Consider the following 20,670-nt stretch of genomic DNA (forward strand, 5'->3'; position numbering starts at 1 on the left):
ATGCTTATGTGAACTTGTCGTTCTCCATTGTCACTGTAGCGGAAAAACTAGCCAACTTTAGTGAGAGTTGGTCAAGATTGAAGGACGGTTCTGCTAAAAAACAAAAAGTTGTAACATGTGGCTGGAAAAATCATTTGCTGGACTGCCCAAGGCCATAGTTAATCCTCTGAGTTTGTCCTTAAATTTGGCTTGCGAAAGTAAACCAGAAGCACTGCTGGCTTCCTCTGATGTATAATATGTTCCACATTAAATGAGAGCTTAGATCTGGGAATGACATCAAATCTAACTTAGCCATGATCCAGCTCCAAGTTCAAAGGCCAGTGAGGTTTGCTGAATAATGTAGTTGCTGAAAAAGCTAACTACTTGTAGCAGCACAAGCTAATAATGTTTCTCTCCTGATTTTTTATATACCTGAAAGATTTAGGATAGTAATCTTTTAACTGAACACATCTCTTCTGACTAAAAGTAGTTTTAGGGTTGTAGAGTGGTGCAAGGCTGACTTCAATCTAAGGAGGAAACAAAAGATTAGGGTGATGGCAAGAGGCCTATCAGCCTCAAAGACTTGGATATCATCACCAAAAAAATAATAAAAACACCACAGAAATGTTTTCCCACTCATTATTGAGAAAGGTATACATAAATTAGCATGTAATATTTGTTAAAATACTGTTTTGTTTTTTTTATATATACAAATACTACTCCTTGTACACCGCTGTATTGTCTCAATAGAGTTGTAAGTGTCCTTTCCTATCAAAAATTAGCAACTTTACATGAAAATCTACGTAGGGCATGAATCACTTTTGGCCTATTACAAAACAATTGATATTTAATTAAAAAATAAAATAGTGACGTAGCTTTAAGTATTAAACTTTAAGAGTTGTCCCGTTCTCCGTGTTGCTGCTCTTATGACTTCCTGTTACAGATGTTACTGAGGTTATGTCAACAAACATTTGGATTATAGCGAAACCGACCTTTTTGACCTACTTCAACCGCCCAGCAGCAGGAAGCGAATTCTCAAGTTACAGCGTCCTAATTTCACCTCCAGTCCCCGCAAACACTCACATCGTGGATTCATTATTCTATGTCGGTACTTACTTTTTGTGCCTGGTCATCATGGAGTTCAGCGGAGAGATTTGAGGCCAACATCTTCAGATGGAGTGATGTGTAAACTTTGCGTCCTGCCCCCGCCGCCTTCCGTACACAACCGCGAAAAGGTTTTTTCACACACACACACACACAAAAAGACTTCTAATTTGAGTAACGATAGCTAAACCGTGCTCTGTTTTCCCTTGGTTCCAAAAAGTGCTTCTTTGTAGTATGGTTAAATAAGAAAAGGGGCGGACTGTAGGAAACAAGAAACTTCCAGCTTCCGTGAACTGGGTGGTGAGGTGACGTCATTCAAAAGTAAAGGCGCCGATTGGCTGTTAACGAGGAGCGACGTGTTCTGTTGCGGCATCTTCCCCTCAAATCACCTTTGTGTATATCCGTAATATTTTGAACCATCACATGAGATATTGGTTTTCAGCCTTTTTCAAATAAATAACACTAGGTTAATAAGTTTTTAATAAGTTTTCCATTCACTATTATGATTAGTTATTTTAATATTTCAGTAGGCTATGACGGTCATACCTTTCTGCTGTTTTTAACTGATTATCATTATGTGTTAAGTTGAAGGATGTTTATATGTATGCTACATATAAACATCCTTCCTTATACTCAGCGGTTCACATTTGCACAAAAAAAGAAGGAAGTCCCAATAGGTTTCTCACCAACCCAGACTCAAAATCAAACATGGCTGCTGCACATCTGACATGCTGTGTTCCCCTAGTAGTTGGAATTCTACTTCCAAGTCTCAAAAATCATCTGGAACGACCTCCAAAGTGAGACTTCCCTCACTACTTTGGAAAGTAGGAGTAACTCAGAAAACCCCCAGTTGTGATTTGTAAGGCAGACTTTGAGAGAAAGAGAGAAAAAGTAGTACAGGGGACTAGAAAATAAATAATAGACCCCATGTGAGTTGGCTGATAGTTTTGCTAAAAGTGCTGCAAAAAAGAATATTGATGATTTAAATATTAAAATAAGTAAAACTGAGATAAAAATATATATTATAAAAATGTATATTAAGAAGAAATGCCAGGAACAATGGGATAGAGGAGGTAGTATTAGGTTTTATTATAGTATCCAAAAAAGGTGGGGAATTTAGAAAATGTAATAGAATAAAAAGGAAGATATTATATCCAGAATAAAATGTGGACACAGGATTAAATAGTACTCTTAAAATAATACAGGTTGTTGTAATTATTAGGAACAAATAGAAACAGTACAACATATATATTTTAGAGTGTAATAAGAGGTGTTAATTAGAAATTTAGATAGGAATAAAAGTAAATAAGGGAATTGTTTTAAAGATCATCTGTGGATTAAGTTTTTAGCAGTATTTTTAGTTTGTTTTTTGTTTTGTTTTGTTTTTTGTTTTTTTAAGAAGAATGGGTGTTTTGGGAAGATTATAGTGAAAGCATCTGATCTATACTCCAATCTGGAAGGTGGTGAAAATGCACATAATTGCCAACCGCCATAAGAAAGAGAAGAAGAAGAAATAGACCCATGAAACATAATTAAACTAGAGTAACAAAGAATAATTAGACACAATAAACTAGAATTACAGAAGGACTGAAATAAATTAAAACATAAACAAGACCAATCTAATAAAAAAGACTCCACACATCATTGCGTAAAAAAAATTTTGATCTTTTATCAGGTGCACAACTGAGATTTCACATAGTTACTTTTTTAAAATTTATAAAACAAGAACAGAAGAAAAAGCTATGTGAAAAATTGGATTTAAGTGGGAAAAATAGGAGACCAGTGCCATGAATCAAATGCAGTTTAACCAATCTTCCACAAGAGTAACCACCTGTCAGAGGGAGTTTGGCAGCTGTGTTCTGGAGTATTAAGATTACAGCTACAGCAACGCCAAGGAGGAGAAGAAATCAGCAGTGACCACAGAGAAGCAATTATTGTTGCCCATTAGTCTGGGAAGGAGTGGATGGAGAGATACATCTCAGGTTCAACAGGCATCACAGAACATGGTAAATATTACATTTCACTGCAGTGTAATAAGAAAATATGTAACTAGTATTCTGTTGATGGAAACGCTGCCAGGAGAAATCCTCTTCTTTCTGAATATGACAACACAACTTAAGTTTGCAAGGTTAGCCTATAAGTGAAATTGAATAGTTTGGGGAGATAAAACAAAAATGAATCGAAACTTTGCTAAAGACCAAAAACAACTCATATAAATATTGGGAGACCTTGCAGTTATGGCGTTGACTGTGAACTCTGTACATCAGATAATTCCAAGTGACAATGAAGCGATGTCGCATGTAAACAATGCTTATATTGGTAACAATGTTTATATTTCAGTAAGACTTTCTCAGCAACGGCTTAATGAATTTTTCAGTAAGAGGCTATAGCTGGTGAAACCATTAAAAACTGGACTGTTCACACTGTTCCTGGGGTGGGAAAGTTTTGTTTCGTAAAAGCGGTCGGCCTTCCACATCAAATATCCAGTCCCTCGCAAATATTAGCGACATTCCAGAACATACTAGAAACAAACTGGTTGACATTTGTCAGTATGCATAAGTGTTACAAGGTCATTTCTAAGGCTTTGGGTGAACCACAGTGAGAACTATTGTCTACAAACGGACAAAACATGGAGCGGGGCTGAATATTTCAAAATGTTGCTGGGCTACCAACATTTCTCCAGGAGAATAAACACCACTGGTCCATGAGGTCACGAGTTATACGACTAAAACTAATTGCTTGTCATGATCTGCAGGCGATTGAACCCGTTTCCATTTTTTATCATTTCCGTTTTTTAATTGTGATCGGTCTTAGATTCAGTTCTGAGTTTCGTATTACATCTCTTTATGCATTTCCTTAAATTTTGGTGTTCGACTACGAATTTGTTTTTGTTCATGTTCTCTTTTGTTAATTTTCTTGCTTAGATCTTACCTTTGTGTTTACTTATTTTATCAGGCATTTAGATTTCGGTTCCTTAGATGACTTTCTGTTACTGTTTGTTACATGTTTGCAGACATAAGCATGGTGGGGCACGAGTTTGCTACTCTGGGTGAGGACAGCTGTCATTGGCGAAACCATGATTCATGTGTCATTTGAAAACTACTTTTTGACTTTAATCAGTTTCTGTTTGTCTGATATTAAAATCCCCTTTGAACTTAAATATCTTCGTGTGAGGGAAGAAAATTAAAGTAGAAGAAATCTACAAGGAGGGTAAATACTTTTCATGGCTCTACAAATGAGATAATGACTGTGTGCGATATCTGTGTGAACTCTTTTCTGTGTGGACTAAATCAATTCAGCCCAGTAAACTGTGCCAGATTCTGTATTCAACCTGATCAAAAACCTTCCCTTTAAGGCTGAAGTATGTGTGTGTAACTTTTATAAAAGTGTTTCTTTTTTTTTTTTTTGCCAAAAAAAGGACATTTCTGAGCTTAAAAATTTGTTAGAAAAAAAAACTAAAATTGAGATTGTTCTCAGACATTTTCTTGGAAGAAAAAAAAAAAGAAATTTCTGAGTTTAAAAAGTTGAAAATTTTTGACATTTTGAAATGTGCTCTTCCTTTGTTTTCTATCTACAATTGTGGAGTTAAAATTTACCATGACTGTATCCGCCGTCATCGGTGGCTATGCTGACTAGCCGTAGCATTCACAACAGACTCCGTTTTGGTGAACTGGCTGAAGTGTAGCAGAGATCAAGGGGGAGGATGTGAGCAGCACGTACACAAGGTTGACTGACAGCACTAAGACCATCCTCCTGGCTCTGATTGGTTATTTCAGACTGAGTGGCGTACTTCTGCAGATATTAGTAGAACCACAGGGAGGAGGCAGAGGAGCTTCACTTTTCACACATTATCTGTCTCATGTTATTCTGTCATGACATGCAAGAAACATATTTATAAAAGTTACATACTGCAGCTTTAACGGTTCTTCTAACTGATGGAACAATTGTAGCTCTATCTAAGCTAATCAGTTCAGAGATCACCCAAAAACGCAGAAGTTTTAATAGACCATTTGTGCAGTATGGGAGATCCTTTTAAACAAAAGGTTATTTTTTCTTTACTGATAAAAACCCGTTTTCACCCTCTTACATTCTTCAAAAGGCTATCACTATGAAATGGCTGGAGCCAGTTCCTTTAGCAAAGATGAACGGCACAAAATTATATGAAATCTGCACACCGTGGTTTAATCCTTTTGTTTTTGTTATGTGTGTCTGCCAACTTTTGGAAACAGAATCACAACCCAGACCAACTCAAAGCAATTGTTTTGCAAAGATCTTACTTTAAAAAAAAAAAAAAAAAAAAATCAATACAAATATGGCCCTGGATGTCTACAAATTATATTTGGTGGCATCAAAGTCACATTTGATTTGTCTTTTAGTGAGTGGCCAGAGGACCTTACAGTCTTTTCAGTATTATAGGTGGCACTTCTCAAACCTGTGCAATGCAGCAGAAAAATAATGTGTCCAGAAGCCAATGTTGTTCCTTCTTAAAGGATAAGGTCAAGCAGAAATTGCCTGTCAGCTGTGCTTGTCATCCTAATGTGCAAAACACTTCTTGTTAAGAAAAAGCCTTTTTTCTCTCTCTTGCTTGAATTAGATAAATGCTCTGACCACAAAATAAAAGCCACAGAAGGAAAATCTCACATTCAACAACCTATCCCCTAAAATATGACTTTGTCTAAACAGCAGTGTGAAAACAAACTCTTGAAATACTTTCTTTTTTTCTTTTTTTTTTGTTACCAAGTTGCCTTCACATTAGACGCTGCTATACAGGCAACACAAAATCCATAGAAGATATTTTCTCCTTGTAATTCCCAGGCAGGTGTTGCAAAGGTTGTGTTCTATTCATGCTTGAAAGTCTGTTGTTTTTTAGTTCGAAGTTGCACTGGAGTCCCTTTGATGTTGAAATTCAGACTTACATTGCACAGTCTGTTGTGGATAATGTTGGATATATTGTGCAACTCTCAGCTCCATTTTCTACATCCCTATACCAGCTCAATCTAGCATTTTCATTTTACGTCTTATTTAAACATGTTGCTACTTGCATCTGATAGACTGATCTAGTGTTTGCCAACCGTCGGGTCTCTGATGTCGTCCGTCAGCATCAACACTATCTTTGTCTTTCCATTGAACGCTTCCCTCCATCCTGGCCTGAAGGATGTGGGTCACAGAGGTTCCAGGCCCTGATGCAGTTTCTGCGTCTCCAAAGGTCTGACTCGTTTGTTCTGCGGTCAGTCCAGCTGATCCTCAGTGCCTGGCTGTAGCACTCCGTCTTGAATGCCCTCAATCTCTTGATATCACCAGTCAGAGTCCATGTCTCGTGGTTGTACCTTGCCACAGGTCATAACAGCATCTTCTGGTTTTCTTTTTCAGAGTGTGGTCTTCCACAGTGATGTAAGCAACCAAGAGGGTGCCAAGTCCAAATCTTGTGGCAGGAATCTGTCGCCTGGTTGCTAAAGGAATCCTGGTACTTGAACGTTGACTGTCAAATCATCTCCTCAAAGTAGAAATTGAAGCACATTTCAACTTCAACCTCAGACTCCCTTCCTGATGATGATCCTCTGCCTTCTGCTTACCTTTGTTTACATGGGAATATTTTATGAGTTTCCAGCCTGCTGTTTTCCTGTTAGCACAATGTAAAATGATTTAGCATCTTTTGGCAAAGCAGATGTCCCCTTCCTAAAATAATGACGTATGTCTTTTTTTTTTTTTTTTTTTTTGCCAAAATCACTTTTGGTCAAAAAATGAGTTGGATCATTATTTTAGGATGGAGACGATAAATGAACATCTTTGTTTTGTACATTTACAAAGCTTATTAAAAAATATGTTCTGCAAAGAAACACTTTTACACCAAATTTGTCACAAAAATTTATATTGCAACTTTCAGAAATTTAACATTTTCATTCCGTGGGGCGATCTGGTCAATTTACAACTTGATGGTGGCGACAGCGGTAAGTTGCTGGTTCAACTCCCAGTCAGCCTGCCTCCGTCATCGTGTCCTTGGGCAACACACTTCACCCACCTTGCCTGCTAGTGTTGGTCAGAAGTGTTGATGGTGTTGGAAAGACCCTTCAAGGGTCATGATTGTCATGATAGTTTGTCTTGGAATTCATCTTGCAATTGATGGGTTGCCACTTTGCTCCGTCCACCTCTGTCACTTAAATGGTGCACGGCTCGCCTTTGTCATGGTGACCATTATCCAGTAGCTTACCAACAACAGCAGGTGAATAACTGAATGTAGTGTGAAGTGAAGTGCTTTGGGGTCCTCTGGACTTGATAAAGCGCTATACAAATACAGGCCATTTACTATTTTACTGTATTTCAGCTGCAAGTTGGAAACTTGTAACTCTAAATGCATGCAGTACTACATGACTTCATGTGTACCTCATGAGAAGTGCAAACGAACAGTAATCAGTTGACATGTACGGCTGTCATATTGATTGTCTGTAGGTGGACTCAACAGCAGGTAGACAGGAAGCAGGGAAATGTAAATAAGAGTTTACTAAAGAAAAATGGAACAAAAAAACTTAGAATGATGTCAGAAGGAGAACGGGACATGGAACCAGGTGGAACACAATGGAGGGAATCGACAGTGAACAATGGAAACCACAGAGCCTAATTACTGAGGAAGTGTGATTAGTGATGTGGAAACCAGGTGTGCATAATCAGGAGAATGCAAAGTAGCTGGGAGGGAAAAGACGCCAGGGAGAATGAGGGTAGAGAACACAGAAGAAATGCAACTAAAACACAAAATGGTCTATAAATCAAAAACGATTCCCAATATGTTCATGAGAGAATCCACAAAAAACAGATTTGCTAGAAAGTAAACAAATGTGGCAAGACCTAAACAGCAATAAAGAACAAGAGAGAAAAACTGAGTATCACAGGACCTGAATACAGATGAAGGCAAAGGAAAACAAGCTAAACACCACTAGTAAATGACAGCAATTTCAATCTTAAGTGTTGAGAAACTTGAGGAACCGCTGAGGTTCCTGAATTTACCCCAGTGAAATGCGTTTCATTGGACTGACTGAGAACAAGACATGTTAACTAGCAAAATAAATTAGCAATGGACATTTCATGAGCTTTAACTAAACTGCATGAGTTTCCATTCAGTGCACCTACTACCGATAACTTATTCAACGTACTATTTCACAGAGTATATTGAGTCACATATATCCACATGTTTCTTCAATCATCAACACAAAGGGCTGGGACATTTGAGCATATTTCCCTCAACTTTGTTTTTGCTATTAATGCTATTACTTATATGAAAACATGTTGCCTATTATCTTTTATGCTTGTTTAAACAAAGATTATATTAAACTTAAGCCTGTGGTTCCAGCCTGTAGCCATGTTGCTGAATGTGATGAACAGTGAGAATGAGAAAGACTTAGTGAAAGAGGATTAACATGTCACTGAGATTACGTCCACCACTCGTTTTATCCTGCAATGGCGTCTTCATTGCTTTTGTTTTGGCTTCTATTAGAAACTGTTGATATAATTAGGATGTTGTTTTTATATTCAGTGTAGCTGTAATAATTACTGAAGCCCCTTCCTGAGTCTTAAACGCTGAATTTGTCAGAATATTTTTTCCCCCCCACAAGGTATTTTGCTCAGAAAAACAACAAAAGTCAGTTATTGGAATATCTATAACGATTCTGGTTTGTTTACAGCCACAAACAAACAGGAAATGATGTTGGAAATTATAATTACCTGTACATCTTAGGTTAGGCTGGCAAAAATAAATCAAAACCAGAGATAAAACTATAAGAAGAAATGCAAAATAAATAATAAAAAAATCTACAGCTTTTAATTAGAATAGAGTATCTTACTAAAACAGGACCGAAGCAATTAAAACCAAACTGTCTCTTGTTGGAAAACTAAATTCAGGCTCAGCTAGCAAATTGATTTCTTAGCTAACAAATTTGCTGGCAGCCCAACAGTAGGTATGCATGTAAAGCTAATCAGGGTTTATTTAAAAGTTAAATTGCTGCCAGAAGACATTGAAACATGAAAATGTTTTTCTTGAGAAATGTCTGTACGGCAGTGACAGGCAGGAACTGTAAAAGAAAAAAATGCAAGAAGCTAAAGTTTTATCAAGGCCGAGGTAAAGCAATTTAAACCTATGGAAAACAGAAACTCCTCTGCAAACTAACTTGAATTTTTAACATGAATATTTATGACTGAAAGTTGTTAAAAGTTACATTCAAGTTGGTTTGTAGAGCAGCCAGCATATATGCAACCTTCAGAATCTGTTCACTTCAAAGACGCAAATCTTCAAAGTTTCTTGCTTATTTGTATGTATACCAATGTCACAATTCATAACATTGATGTAATTACATTTAAAAGTGCTTTATGCAGCTCAATAAACAACTTCTTCTCCGAGTTGGTCACGGTTTTCTTCCACCATCTTGGAATATTTAAAATTTCCAAAAGAAAATTTTATTTAAAAACATCTTTTATCTCTAAAAAGTATGTGTAAGAGAATATTTTGTCAACTCTGTTACCATGTGTTTCTGTCATGAAATGGGGTTGGTGTTGGTGAGGATAGAGGCACGGTGGACCCAGATATACGCAATACTGATGGTTTTAATGTTGATGAAAGTGTACAAAAATCCAGGCAGCACAGGTGAGCAATGAGGCTAGGAACTCAGACACTGGTAGCACTGGCACAACACAGGAACAAGAGACATGTGACGATGACAAGGACCCAACGGGGTCCTTGTCATCGTCACATACCATGAGAGACATGGTATGTGACCATGTCTCTCATGGTCACATACCATGAGAGACATGGTATGTCTCTCATGGTATGAGAGACATACCATGTCTCTCATACATGGTATGTATGAGAGACATACATACCATGTATGTATGGTATACATGGTATGTATACCATACATACCATGTATGTATGGTATACATACCATACATACATGGTATGTATGTATACATACCATGTATGTATGGTATGTACATACATACAAGGGATTGTGGGATATTTAATCCCACAATCCCTTGTGGGATTAAATATCCCACAAGGGGTATTTAATCCCCCTTGTGGGATTAAATACACAAGGGCTAATAAGGGAACACGAGACACAGCTGGGAGCAATCTCAAAGGTATGTCTACCCTTCTCTGGGAAATTATCTCCATTTGAAAAGTGTTAACACCAAGAGTAACTTTTTTTCTAGTAACACTTTATTTGAAGGGGGTTGAATAAGACTGTCATGACACTTTCATAAACATGACATAACACCTGTCATGAACATGAATAAGCCTTCATGAATATTTATGACTGTTGTCATAAAACGTCATTCGGTAAATTATGACACTTTTAATACAAAGTTGACATTATTCAAAATGTCTTTGTTATGACAACTTGACATTAACCAGGAAATCATTACTGTTTAAACTTTACCTTTAATAACATAAAGTTACCTCATTTTTAAAGTGCAATCAGTAATACTTTTATAACAAATTTATATCAGTAATGATTTCTTGGTTACATTAAGAATCTTTTCAGAGATATGGAATATTGATAACAATAACTTTTCTCCAGGTGGAGGACATTGGGATTCGAAGGGAATGTGTCCTGAAAGGGCTCATCACCTTTCTTGGAGAGGATGCAGAAGACCTTAAGAAATACTGTGTAAGGTTTTTTTTTTTTTAAGGTATCCCATTCAGGAAAATTGAAAAGTTCAATGTCAGTTGCTAGTACCTTTTTAAATTATTTCTGGCCTGGCTAATATGTAAACATCTGTTTTAATACAGCAGGCAGATTTGGTGACAGAATTGTAAATTTAACATGATTATGTCCTGCTTAAATCCAGCAGTGGTGTGCTTTGCTGTTCAGCAGAGACCATTATATAACTTCACTATCAACTTCATCTATTCACCAATATACCAAACAAGTTAAGAATGTTTTAGTCACACTATTTTCATACGAGCTCCAAAATGTGAGCAACAGAAATATGCATTTTGTGTTGATTTCCAACCTAAGATGACCATTGGCTGGATTACTATTCTGCTTTGATGTATAATCTATGAATTTGTTTTTTAAGCTAAAGCCTGCAATATGACAAAACACATAAAGTTACATCCATGCATTATCTTTTCAAAAACATTAAAAATCACCCTTTGAGTTATTCAATCTGTAATGCAACTTTGAACTTGGAAAATTTATCAAGGATATTTCAGATGCCATAAACGATACTCTTCAATTCACAAGCTGTACACTTATACTCTTAAACTTGATGCTTGCATTTATAAGGCTTTTATTTTTCAAATGTTGTATTGAGAGATTAGTTACGGTCTTCAAGTTTAACATATTGTTTATCTCACTACAGGGCAGCAGCGGAGATGATGCCCAGATGGAACTCAAACAACTCGCCTTGCCAGTGTTTGTGATTTGGAAGGAGGGAGAGGGATTGAAAGAACCCCCAGAGGAAACATTGGCATTGAGGGAGTGGAGGTGTTGCATGACCTGACTTCAGTTGCCTCAGCATGTGCCCTGCTTCTGGGTTTGATATACGCCCTTAACCTGGCTTATCCAAAGCCTTTGAAGTGTTTCAAAAAATGTTCATGCAACTTGACCAACACAAGATGTCTCCCAAAGTTCAGAATTTGTTTGGAAGACTTCACACCTCACAGTAAAGACAATGGCATGTTGTGCAAAAGGACAGATTATTTTCTGTCTTTGTTTGAACATGAGTGCCATGTTTTGGAAGCTTAACCTCAAGGGAGTGGACTGTTTGAATTTCTTTTGGGACACTGTGCATTTTAAAGCCACAGCATTAGTAGACTCCTGTAGTATTGTTCACAGCATTCTTTCATTTTTTCAATTTGGATCACCACATTTGTGCAGTGCTTAATGTTTATTATTCTGTTCTGATGTCAGTTAACTGAAGTATCGGACATGGTTTAAACGCGGCAGCCATCACCCCACATCCTTGTTTGAAAGGATGTGGATGTTATTGCTCGTTTTCAGTTTGTTCTTGAAGATGTTAAAAATAGTTACATTTTATGTAAAAACAGGTTATGGATTGAGATTGTTGATTTCCCTTTTTTTAGGAGGACTTGTGTTAAATCTGAAAAACCTTATTTTTTTTCAGAGGAATACTTCTGGATTCTACAAGCTCACACAGGGATGTGCAAGGTTTGTCCTGGAGAGCCATCAATGTGCAACTTTCAGATGGACCTGAATTCATACACCAGCAAACACTCAGCTGAGCAGAGGCATAGTAATGAGCAGTTCATTTGATTCTGGTGTGTTGGAGATTGGATTCATCTGAAAGTTGCAGGATGGTAGCTCTCCAGAACTGGACCTGGTTGCCCCAAGTTGGGCTTACTCCAAAGCAAACCCAATTAAGCAGAAAAGCAAAATCTCTTATGAAGTTTCAAAAGATCTGTGTAGTGTGTTCAGTGCATAATGTGTTGTGAAAAATCTGTAAGTTTGTGCTTTCTCAATAAAATTTAAAATGTTCCATGTGTGCAATGTAGATTTGTTATTATAACCAAGTTGAATTTTTGAGTAGCGTAAAGGAATTTTACTCCTATTTTAAAAGCTAAAACATACTTTAAAAATGATTTATATTTAAGCAGTATTATAAGACTTTGGGATAGTTTTGTTTTTTAAGTTAGAACAACTTAAATTTTTGAGTTGACTTTCTATAAATTTAAGTAAGACGGATAAAAATTTTTATATGAAATAAAATAAATAAATTGAGTTAAACTGACCTAAGTTTGTCAAGTTAAACTACAAAATTACGTTGATCCAACTTAATTGAATTGCTTGTTGCCAATAGAAGCAATTCAATTAAGTTGGATCAACTATTTTCTTTTTAGTGTGCTGCAACCTAGAGCTAATGGGACAGATGTGTTTTGTTTACCAGGAGCTACTGTACTGTATCAGGTTAAACTAAAACTATTCAATCATACTTTCCAGTTATACTTTAGACCAGAAAACACTTAATGTAATTTTTTAATTGCAAATTCATCATTTTCTTGAAAGGGAACAATTGGTATTTTATTGTAAATTATTTCCTTTCCAATTTCATGAAAAACTCAGAGAAAAGGAGAATACAACATAGGACCATGAAGCTGCATAGGAAGATTGAGAAGATGGAAAAGATACTGAAAACACAGATACGAATATCGGAAGCAGTATGAGAGACTGGAGAAAGATGGACTTTCTCCAAAAAGTAAAAAATTAATTAGTTGGTCAATTTTTTTTTTAAGTCTCTAAGGTCAGGAAAACTCTTAACTACCATCACGCTCTTGTACAAAACACTAGAGAAAAGTGCAAAAGTTCAAAATCAGAGAAGTCTAATCAAATCGTTTTATAAGTTGTGTCTGGTAGAATTATAAAGTATCCCTGTAACTATGCCTGCAAATATGCATCCGAGATACAGGCAGTGAATTTTGCCTCTTCACAACAGCAGGCGACATTACACACAGGTGTAGTACACCAGTGGAGAAGAGGACCACAAGTGTTTCTGCTCCATTTCATCTTCAAAAGTGAAAGGACCTGCTGCTCATCTTTCACCAATCCTTGACCATCTCAAAACAGTCCATCCCTCATGTACACAATACCGGAAAAAGAGGAATTTTTTTCTATTCAGCGCTTGACACACAAAACAAATGACGACTAAGAGGCAGTTTATTCAGTGGGAGAGTCAAGATGTTGTGGGCGTTACACGTTTCAAATGAATGGAAACAATTGCAACAAATGACGTTTGAGCGTTATGTCTCCGGTCTGCCTTTCCTCTGGATGGAAGACCTGGAAACATGAATAAATTGCCAGAGTGAATAAATTGCCAGAGTGAATGAAGGCGTGGCTGCCATCTTTTCCCCCACACTCTGAGGAGTGAGGGGGCGGAGCTCCTCACTGTAGGTCTCCTGGTGAAACGCTGTCGGCGTTTTGGTTCCGCTTTGTTTTTCTTTTGATTCAACATGGTATTTCGGTAAGTTTCAGTCTAAAAAAAACATGTATAATACATTGGAATAATAACTTATGTGGTGGCTTATACCTTTTTAAGCAGATTTTCTTGACTATATAAGCAAGCAATGATTAAAACAATAATCATTGTTTTAATAATTATTTCTGATGCCTCACCGCAAAGTGGTGTATCTTGGAATATGACAACGTCGTGTACCCAGGTACCATTCTAGAAGTTAGTGAAACACATGTGATGTTGGAGCCCATGCACAAAATTGGAAAGAACCGCCTTTTCTGACCAGCATGAGAAGATGTTTTGTGGTATCCTTGAGAAGATATAACCAAAGTTGGGTCTCGGCATGTGGAAATCAACAAGGAAATATGGGAAAACATTCCATAAGAATGAATATATACACAAAAATTCAAATCAAACCATCAAATTACAGTAATGGTTGTGATATGCCTTAATTTTCTTATATTGAAAATATGAGAAGTGTAAATGTCAAGTGCTTTGTTAATTTTCTTTAAACATATTTATTTTTGAGTTAAATACCTCAGCTTGGAGTTATGTTGCAGCTTAGCCTGTTAGAATATATTGTTTTCTCAAAACACTGTCTGTGTTGTCCGCCTCCTTAGAACCATAAAAAAATAAGACAACGCACTAACAGTGAAAAACACTGAACTGTGAACATTAACTTAAGAGCGACAAGCAAGGATAATCCAAAAACAAAGGAGAACAATTGATCTTCCCCAGTCATGCTGCACAGTGCCGCCACAACACGACGAAAACAAAGTGAGCAATGAGAATTTTCTTGTAGTCTCTGTTGTATTTTATTTGTTTGCTGATTAAATAAATACAATTTTAAATTAAATAGAACAAAGATACTTACTGCAGTATGCAGAGCATTGAAATCAAAAAAAGATATATATAAACCCCCCCAAAGAACTGCTCTCACTCTGCCTGGTAAAAAGCAACCCGTTGGACTACGCTTTGCTTCGTACAGAAAGTCTGAGCCCTCAGCTATTGGAAAAAGATTGTTTCCTGGACTCTGTTGAGGTTTTAAACCTTACCCAATCCGGAACGTTTGCTGTGACGTATGTAATGCGCTAGTTGAATGGTATGAAGCTTGCCTGCTGTAAACAACCATTCTCCACTGTGAAGAGAGAAATGCCGAGTCAGACGAGCAGGTTGTTGATGTTAATTCAGTGTTTGGAAGCGTAGCCAACGCTAACAGCTTTGTTCACTGCTGCCTTTCCTAAAACAGACAGACCACCATTCTAAAACTTGATGTCACCACTCACAATGGCCAGGCTTGCTCTCACTGAGGCTGTAACTTTTACTTATAACATGGAGCTCATGCTGCTGTTGATCATCATCATGCAGCTAATTTAACTCACCGTAGGCTAACGCTAACGGTAATGCTTCTCGCTGAGTTCTTAGTTTACTCATGAATTTAATAGCCCAGATTTGTTTTTTAATCTCATGTTTATGTTTTTAATCATTGGCATCAAGTGTTGTGGAATTTGGAATAACACATAGGGCGAATGCGACATCAGAAATTTTACATTTTAAGTAATAAAAAATAAGCGCGTTATGGGCAAACTACACCACGTTTTACAACAAATCAATTTGTTATTCACCATTTAGATACTCTTAACTTTTTTTTTTTCTTACACGTGTGTGCAGACTATTTTTTTGACAGCTGATGACAACAGAGGTGTGTTGCCTGATGAGGGAGGGGCTTTTGACACTTTTGAGGCTTTGGGCCTGTACTTGTATAGCGCTTTATCAAGTCCAGAGGACCTGTAGGTGTCACACTAAATTCAGTCTTTCCTTTCACCAATGAAACAAAGAAAAGAGCTGCTGTGGCAAGGTGGTGCACACCTCTCAGCAGTGTGACAACAACGACGGACAAAATCCATACGGGATCGAACCAGCAACCCACCAATTGCAGTATTGCTGGACAAACTCCTACCGCAGTCGCCACCACTGTCTGCTGTATTGGCATTAATTTTACCCAAACATACGAATGGAACGGTTGTCTGCAGTTCTACAATGTTTTGTGCTTAAACATGGTCTCCAATAAATGTATATTCAGAATGTCTGCCTTACCCTCATACTTCTCGCTTTGAACACATCTTTCTGATGGTTATGCAACACTCAATGATTTTCAACATAACTACTTACAAGTATGCAAAGTTAATTTCGGTAGCAAAATAATTCAAAGTGCTTGGCATGATGAACAGGTAAATTGTAGTGACATAAAGCTTAGGTTTTAAAACAGATGAAGGTATAAGTCCACCACTGGCGTTGTCTGAACAGTGAAGTGTTACGTAAGGAATTTAACAAAGTATTCAACCGTATAATTGAAATTGCTATGCTAATACAACTGAACCACCTGAGAAAAAAATAAATGAAACTAAAACTACCAAACATACAACAGTACAAATATGAAAGCAGAATAAATAAAATTATGCTATGTTGTCATAGTTCAATATGAATTGTGAATATTGAGAAACCAGCTTTATGTCATGAGGAACATGAACTTTTTTAAGGTCAACCTCAAGCTTAAATTTGGCAATAGTCAGCTTTGGTGAAAACGTGAATTTTACAAGACACTTGTAAGAGGGAATCTAAAATTAATGTTAGCGCCTCCAACTTTAAACTGCCCACATTTAAAGAGGTGTTTGCGTACTAAAAGTACAGCTTAAAACGAAGATCGCAAGAGGTATTGCAATACGGCCACTTGGGCATTGCCACGTTCAAATCCCTGTGTCTGGCTACAGGTGAAATGGAGCTCTGCAGAGGTGATCACTTGATTATGACACGACACATCAACAAAGTGTGCCATACCATCAGATCATTACATTTACTGTCCCAGCCTCATATTTTTAAGCGATTTGTCTGCTTTCCTCCAAATGCACAATCACTGCAGGTGAGAAAATGTGTCATTTATGGTGGAAGGATGGTTTTTCAAACAGAAAGTATGGAGGAATTTTTATGCCTAATTCAATAGCACAAATTTTCAGTGTAAAACCTGCAGATCTGGCAGTGAAAAAGAAAAGTAAGGAGGCATATGAGGAAAAAGCAACTGAGCATGATGGAGTCCAGCTCAGGGCTGTGAAATGGTATGACAATCATGCTGTCACACTTCTTCCAACCTATGTCTCAGCTAATCCCACAGTATCCGTCCAAAGATGGGACAAGAAACAAAATAGAGCAGTGGAGGTTACATGCCCAAGTTTTGTCCAGATTACAAAAGCATGGGAGGAGTGGATCTCCTAGATTCACTCATTGCTCTTTACCGAACAAAACTGAGGTCCAAGAAGTGGTACCACAGGATTGTGTTCCACATGATGGATTTCACCCTCGTCAATGCTTGGCTTTTGTACTGCAGGATCCCAAAAAGAGAGGTCCGCAGCCTGCTCCAGTTCAAAAGTGAGGTTGCAAGCTGCCTTTGCATGGAGCGAAAGAAGAAAAGGGGACGAGCTTCCCAACAATTAGAACAAAACCACTGCACCAGTTCCACCAGCAGCTGTGTGTTGGGACAGCACTGATCATTGGCCTGCTGTCATGGCAACAAAGGGCTGATGCAAATATGAAGGCTGTACGGGCCTCACAGCTGAGAGGAACTGCTTCATCAATTTCCACAAACTGTAGGGCGAAGATGCCACCAAGACAATCAAATGAAATAAGTTACTCAAAATAAAACTTCCAATTAAATGTTCAAAAAATATATTTCAATTTATTTATATCTTTTAAATGATGCTACTGGGGACTGTATAGTCTTATAACACAAGTTGTTAAAAACTTTTGCAGTAATATATCAAACGGTCTTGTTTTCATTAATTTACACTATGATACAGTGTTGCCAAATGGCAACGTCAACAAAAAACTAATAAAAAAAAAATACTTGGTCTATTTTAAGACAAAAAACAATGCAAAAATTTTTTCTCCAACTTGCATCAGTATGCATACCGTAGAGGGTTAAAGCTTTAATTGATTTTACAGTAACACAAACTTGAACGGTATTTTCAACAAAATTGACTAACATTCAGATTTCTATTAATGAGACTAATTAAGAGTAGAAAACATAAAATTGTTGCAGAAATCTAGTTGAAGAATTAGAATTGTATAGAGAACCCATTATTAAATATATTTATACCTCATGTCCACGTGTCCACGTGTCTTATGAAGGGACATTTTGTCTTTCAGGTTTTGACTGCTGCACAGCAACTGCTTGCTAAATAATTTAGACGACATCTCATTACCAAAGTTAGGCATTTTAAAACAAATAAGGAATTTCAATTATATCGTTGAAATGAAATCACCTCGCTGGCCATTTTAATTTGCCAACACATTCCAATTTGTATGATAGGATAGAAATAATTGGGTTCATTAAAAAGTAAATGGTCAAAGAGTGTGTCACTTATTTTTACTCACATTAGAACATTATTAGCTTTTTCCATAAAGGCTCATAAATTAGATGCTCACGTTGGCTAAAGGCCCAGGCTGAGCTGTGAAGCGAGCTGTATTGCATAGGAAGGCACTGACCAAGCAGCATAAATCCATTCCTAAGATCAATTTTACTGTCTGTTGGTAAAATAAATCAGAATGCTTTTATTTGTATTACAAGAGAGCACAACAAAATTCTTTTTTTTTTAAATAAAAAACTTGTCTGATATTTTCTTCCTTGAGATTGATTGAGATGTGTGCTTGAAAAAGAACCCCTTAGAAAGCAGCTGTTGATAGATGACCTTGAAATGCATCTGGTAGAGTTTAAGTTAAATGTGATCGTTACACCACTGCTGTGTAACGATCACAGAGACGTGGTCTACAATACGAGGAACGTTGGCGCTGAACTACACATTAGTGACCCAAAAAAGAAAGTGGCTACAAAAATATTTATAAAATTTTAATTTATTGAATGACAGCTCCCTTATTTCAAGATGAGTACAATTGCTCCAATTACAATTTGATTTGCCGGTTCAGCCAGAGTGGAGGATATTTTCATAAAATGGGGCAACATACGAACAAGGTCGTCACGTACTGCTGGCTCAGGGATGAATGAAATACTCCACCTGTCAGCCAAGTCCGTCTGAAGTTGCAATTGTAAGGATTTCCCGCGTGGAGGGAACTTGAACTGGCACCTGCAACACGCAGTTCCTTCTGCTTTCCCTCTGTAACTCTGAGGCTCGTTCTATGCAGAGCTTAGTGTTGCCCTCAGTAGTCTAAACTGACTGATAAGCAAATCATGACCATGTGAAGGAACACCAGGACATTTCCCGATGGCCTCGTCTGCTCAGCAATTGCTGAAGATTATTAATGCAAATAGGACAGAATCTAAGTGAGAATGCATTGACATTTGTTGTTGATGGTAAAGTACACAATTAGGTTATGTGTAGAACCAAAAATGGATAAACAGATAAATTAATAATAAAGAATATGTTGAATACATGGACTGTGAAAGAAATTCTGACTGCTGCACAGAACTGCAAGCTTTTTATGAAGTTCATTATGCAAATGCAGTGTATTAATCATCAGAGTACAAAAAAATAACACCATTGTGGTTGTTTATACGTGACGCCCTTGAAAAGCTCTCAATATACCTATTATTCAATCTCACTGTAGAGTCCCATCTCCATTAATCCTGAAATAAATGAGATGGGTATAAAAGTCATATGAGTAGCAGAGAGGATGTGTCATTTTGTGGAAAATGTTATTTCACACATAACTCTACATTCTTTTCAGAAAGCTGAGCATTCATCTTGACAATGTAGATTTGGAGGCTGCCGAGATTTGCACCCACTTCTCTTTTCAACCCCCCAAAATTCTCCTACTGACATGAAACTCAGACCAGGAGCTCAGAGAACATGTGTGGTTATGTGGAAAATTGATATCATCAGTAACTGTGTAATCCTTTGAAATAGCAGGGCCTTCATTTTCTGGCAAGGGAGATTTGGAGACTGTCGATATACACTGTTCCTATCCAGCTTTAGTGGTGTAAGCTAATCTCCTACAACCATTATGTAACAACTTACGGTAAGAAAGCAAAAATAAAATCACCTTCCTAAAATCTAACTCCAGTTTGGTCAGAAAACATTCACACTGATATCAACGGCACAAATACAAAAAGTAAATCTACAACTCAGGAAGATTCTGTTAGAATTAGTAATAAATGGAACGTTGGCCAACGTGTTTGATCTGTATTGATTATTTTAATCACTGCACTTGGCAAAACGTAATGTCTGTTATTGGGTCTCACAGCTATTGATTATATAATCTGTTTATGATGTTTTTTATGTTTTCACAGGGTAAAGCATTTTGAACTGCTGTGTTGTTAAAATGTGCCATACAAATAAACTTGATTGATTGTTAGCTTGTGGGTTCTTGACAGTCTTGATTGCGCCACCTGTTGCAGCTGTCACAGGCAGTCAAAAATGACGAAGTTCAACCAGCTAAAATCACTGAATTTGGAAAATCAATGGGGGAAAAGTAATTTTTTGCCAAAAAGGTTTTTTTTTTGTTTTGGTTTTTTTTTTGTTTTTTTTTGTTGCCAAAAACAGATTTTGGAGAGGAAATTTTTTAAATCACTTGTCAAAAAATGACAGAGACCATTATTTTAGGAAGATGTTGAAATGTTCT

The 20,670-nt window shown here is 37.1% G+C and overlaps 1 protein-coding gene and 1 long non-coding RNA gene across 2 annotated transcripts in view; one reads left to right on the top strand and one right to left on the bottom strand.

Annotated features, from left to right (window-relative positions):
- Nucleotides 1-1,229, bottom strand: part of hk2 (hexokinase 2) — a 58,916-nt gene extending 57,687 nt beyond the window's left edge. Inside the window, exon 1 of the mRNA XM_088009087.1 lies at nucleotides 1,096-1,229. Coding sequence (XP_087865213.1) covers nucleotides 1,096-1,146 — 51 coding nt within the window. The 5' untranslated portion in view covers nucleotides 1,147-1,229. The remainder of the gene's footprint in view (nucleotides 1-1,095) is intronic.
- LOC148157733 (uncharacterized) lies at nucleotides 1,084-12,570 on the top strand. Its single transcript, XR_015764296.1, has 3 exons — nucleotides 1,084-1,214; nucleotides 10,647-10,736; nucleotides 11,434-12,570. It is a non-coding gene; the product is annotated as an uncharacterized LOC148157733 (long non-coding RNA).
- The last annotated feature ends 8,100 nt before the right edge of the window (nucleotides 12,571-20,670 follow it).

This window comes from Poecilia mexicana, unplaced genomic scaffold, assembly GCF_051168715.1.
Source record: "Poecilia mexicana isolate PSO_F unplaced genomic scaffold, ASM5116871v1 scaffold_9, whole genome shotgun sequence".
NCBI classification, from domain to species: Eukaryota; Metazoa; Chordata; class Actinopteri; order Cyprinodontiformes; family Poeciliidae; genus Poecilia; species Poecilia mexicana.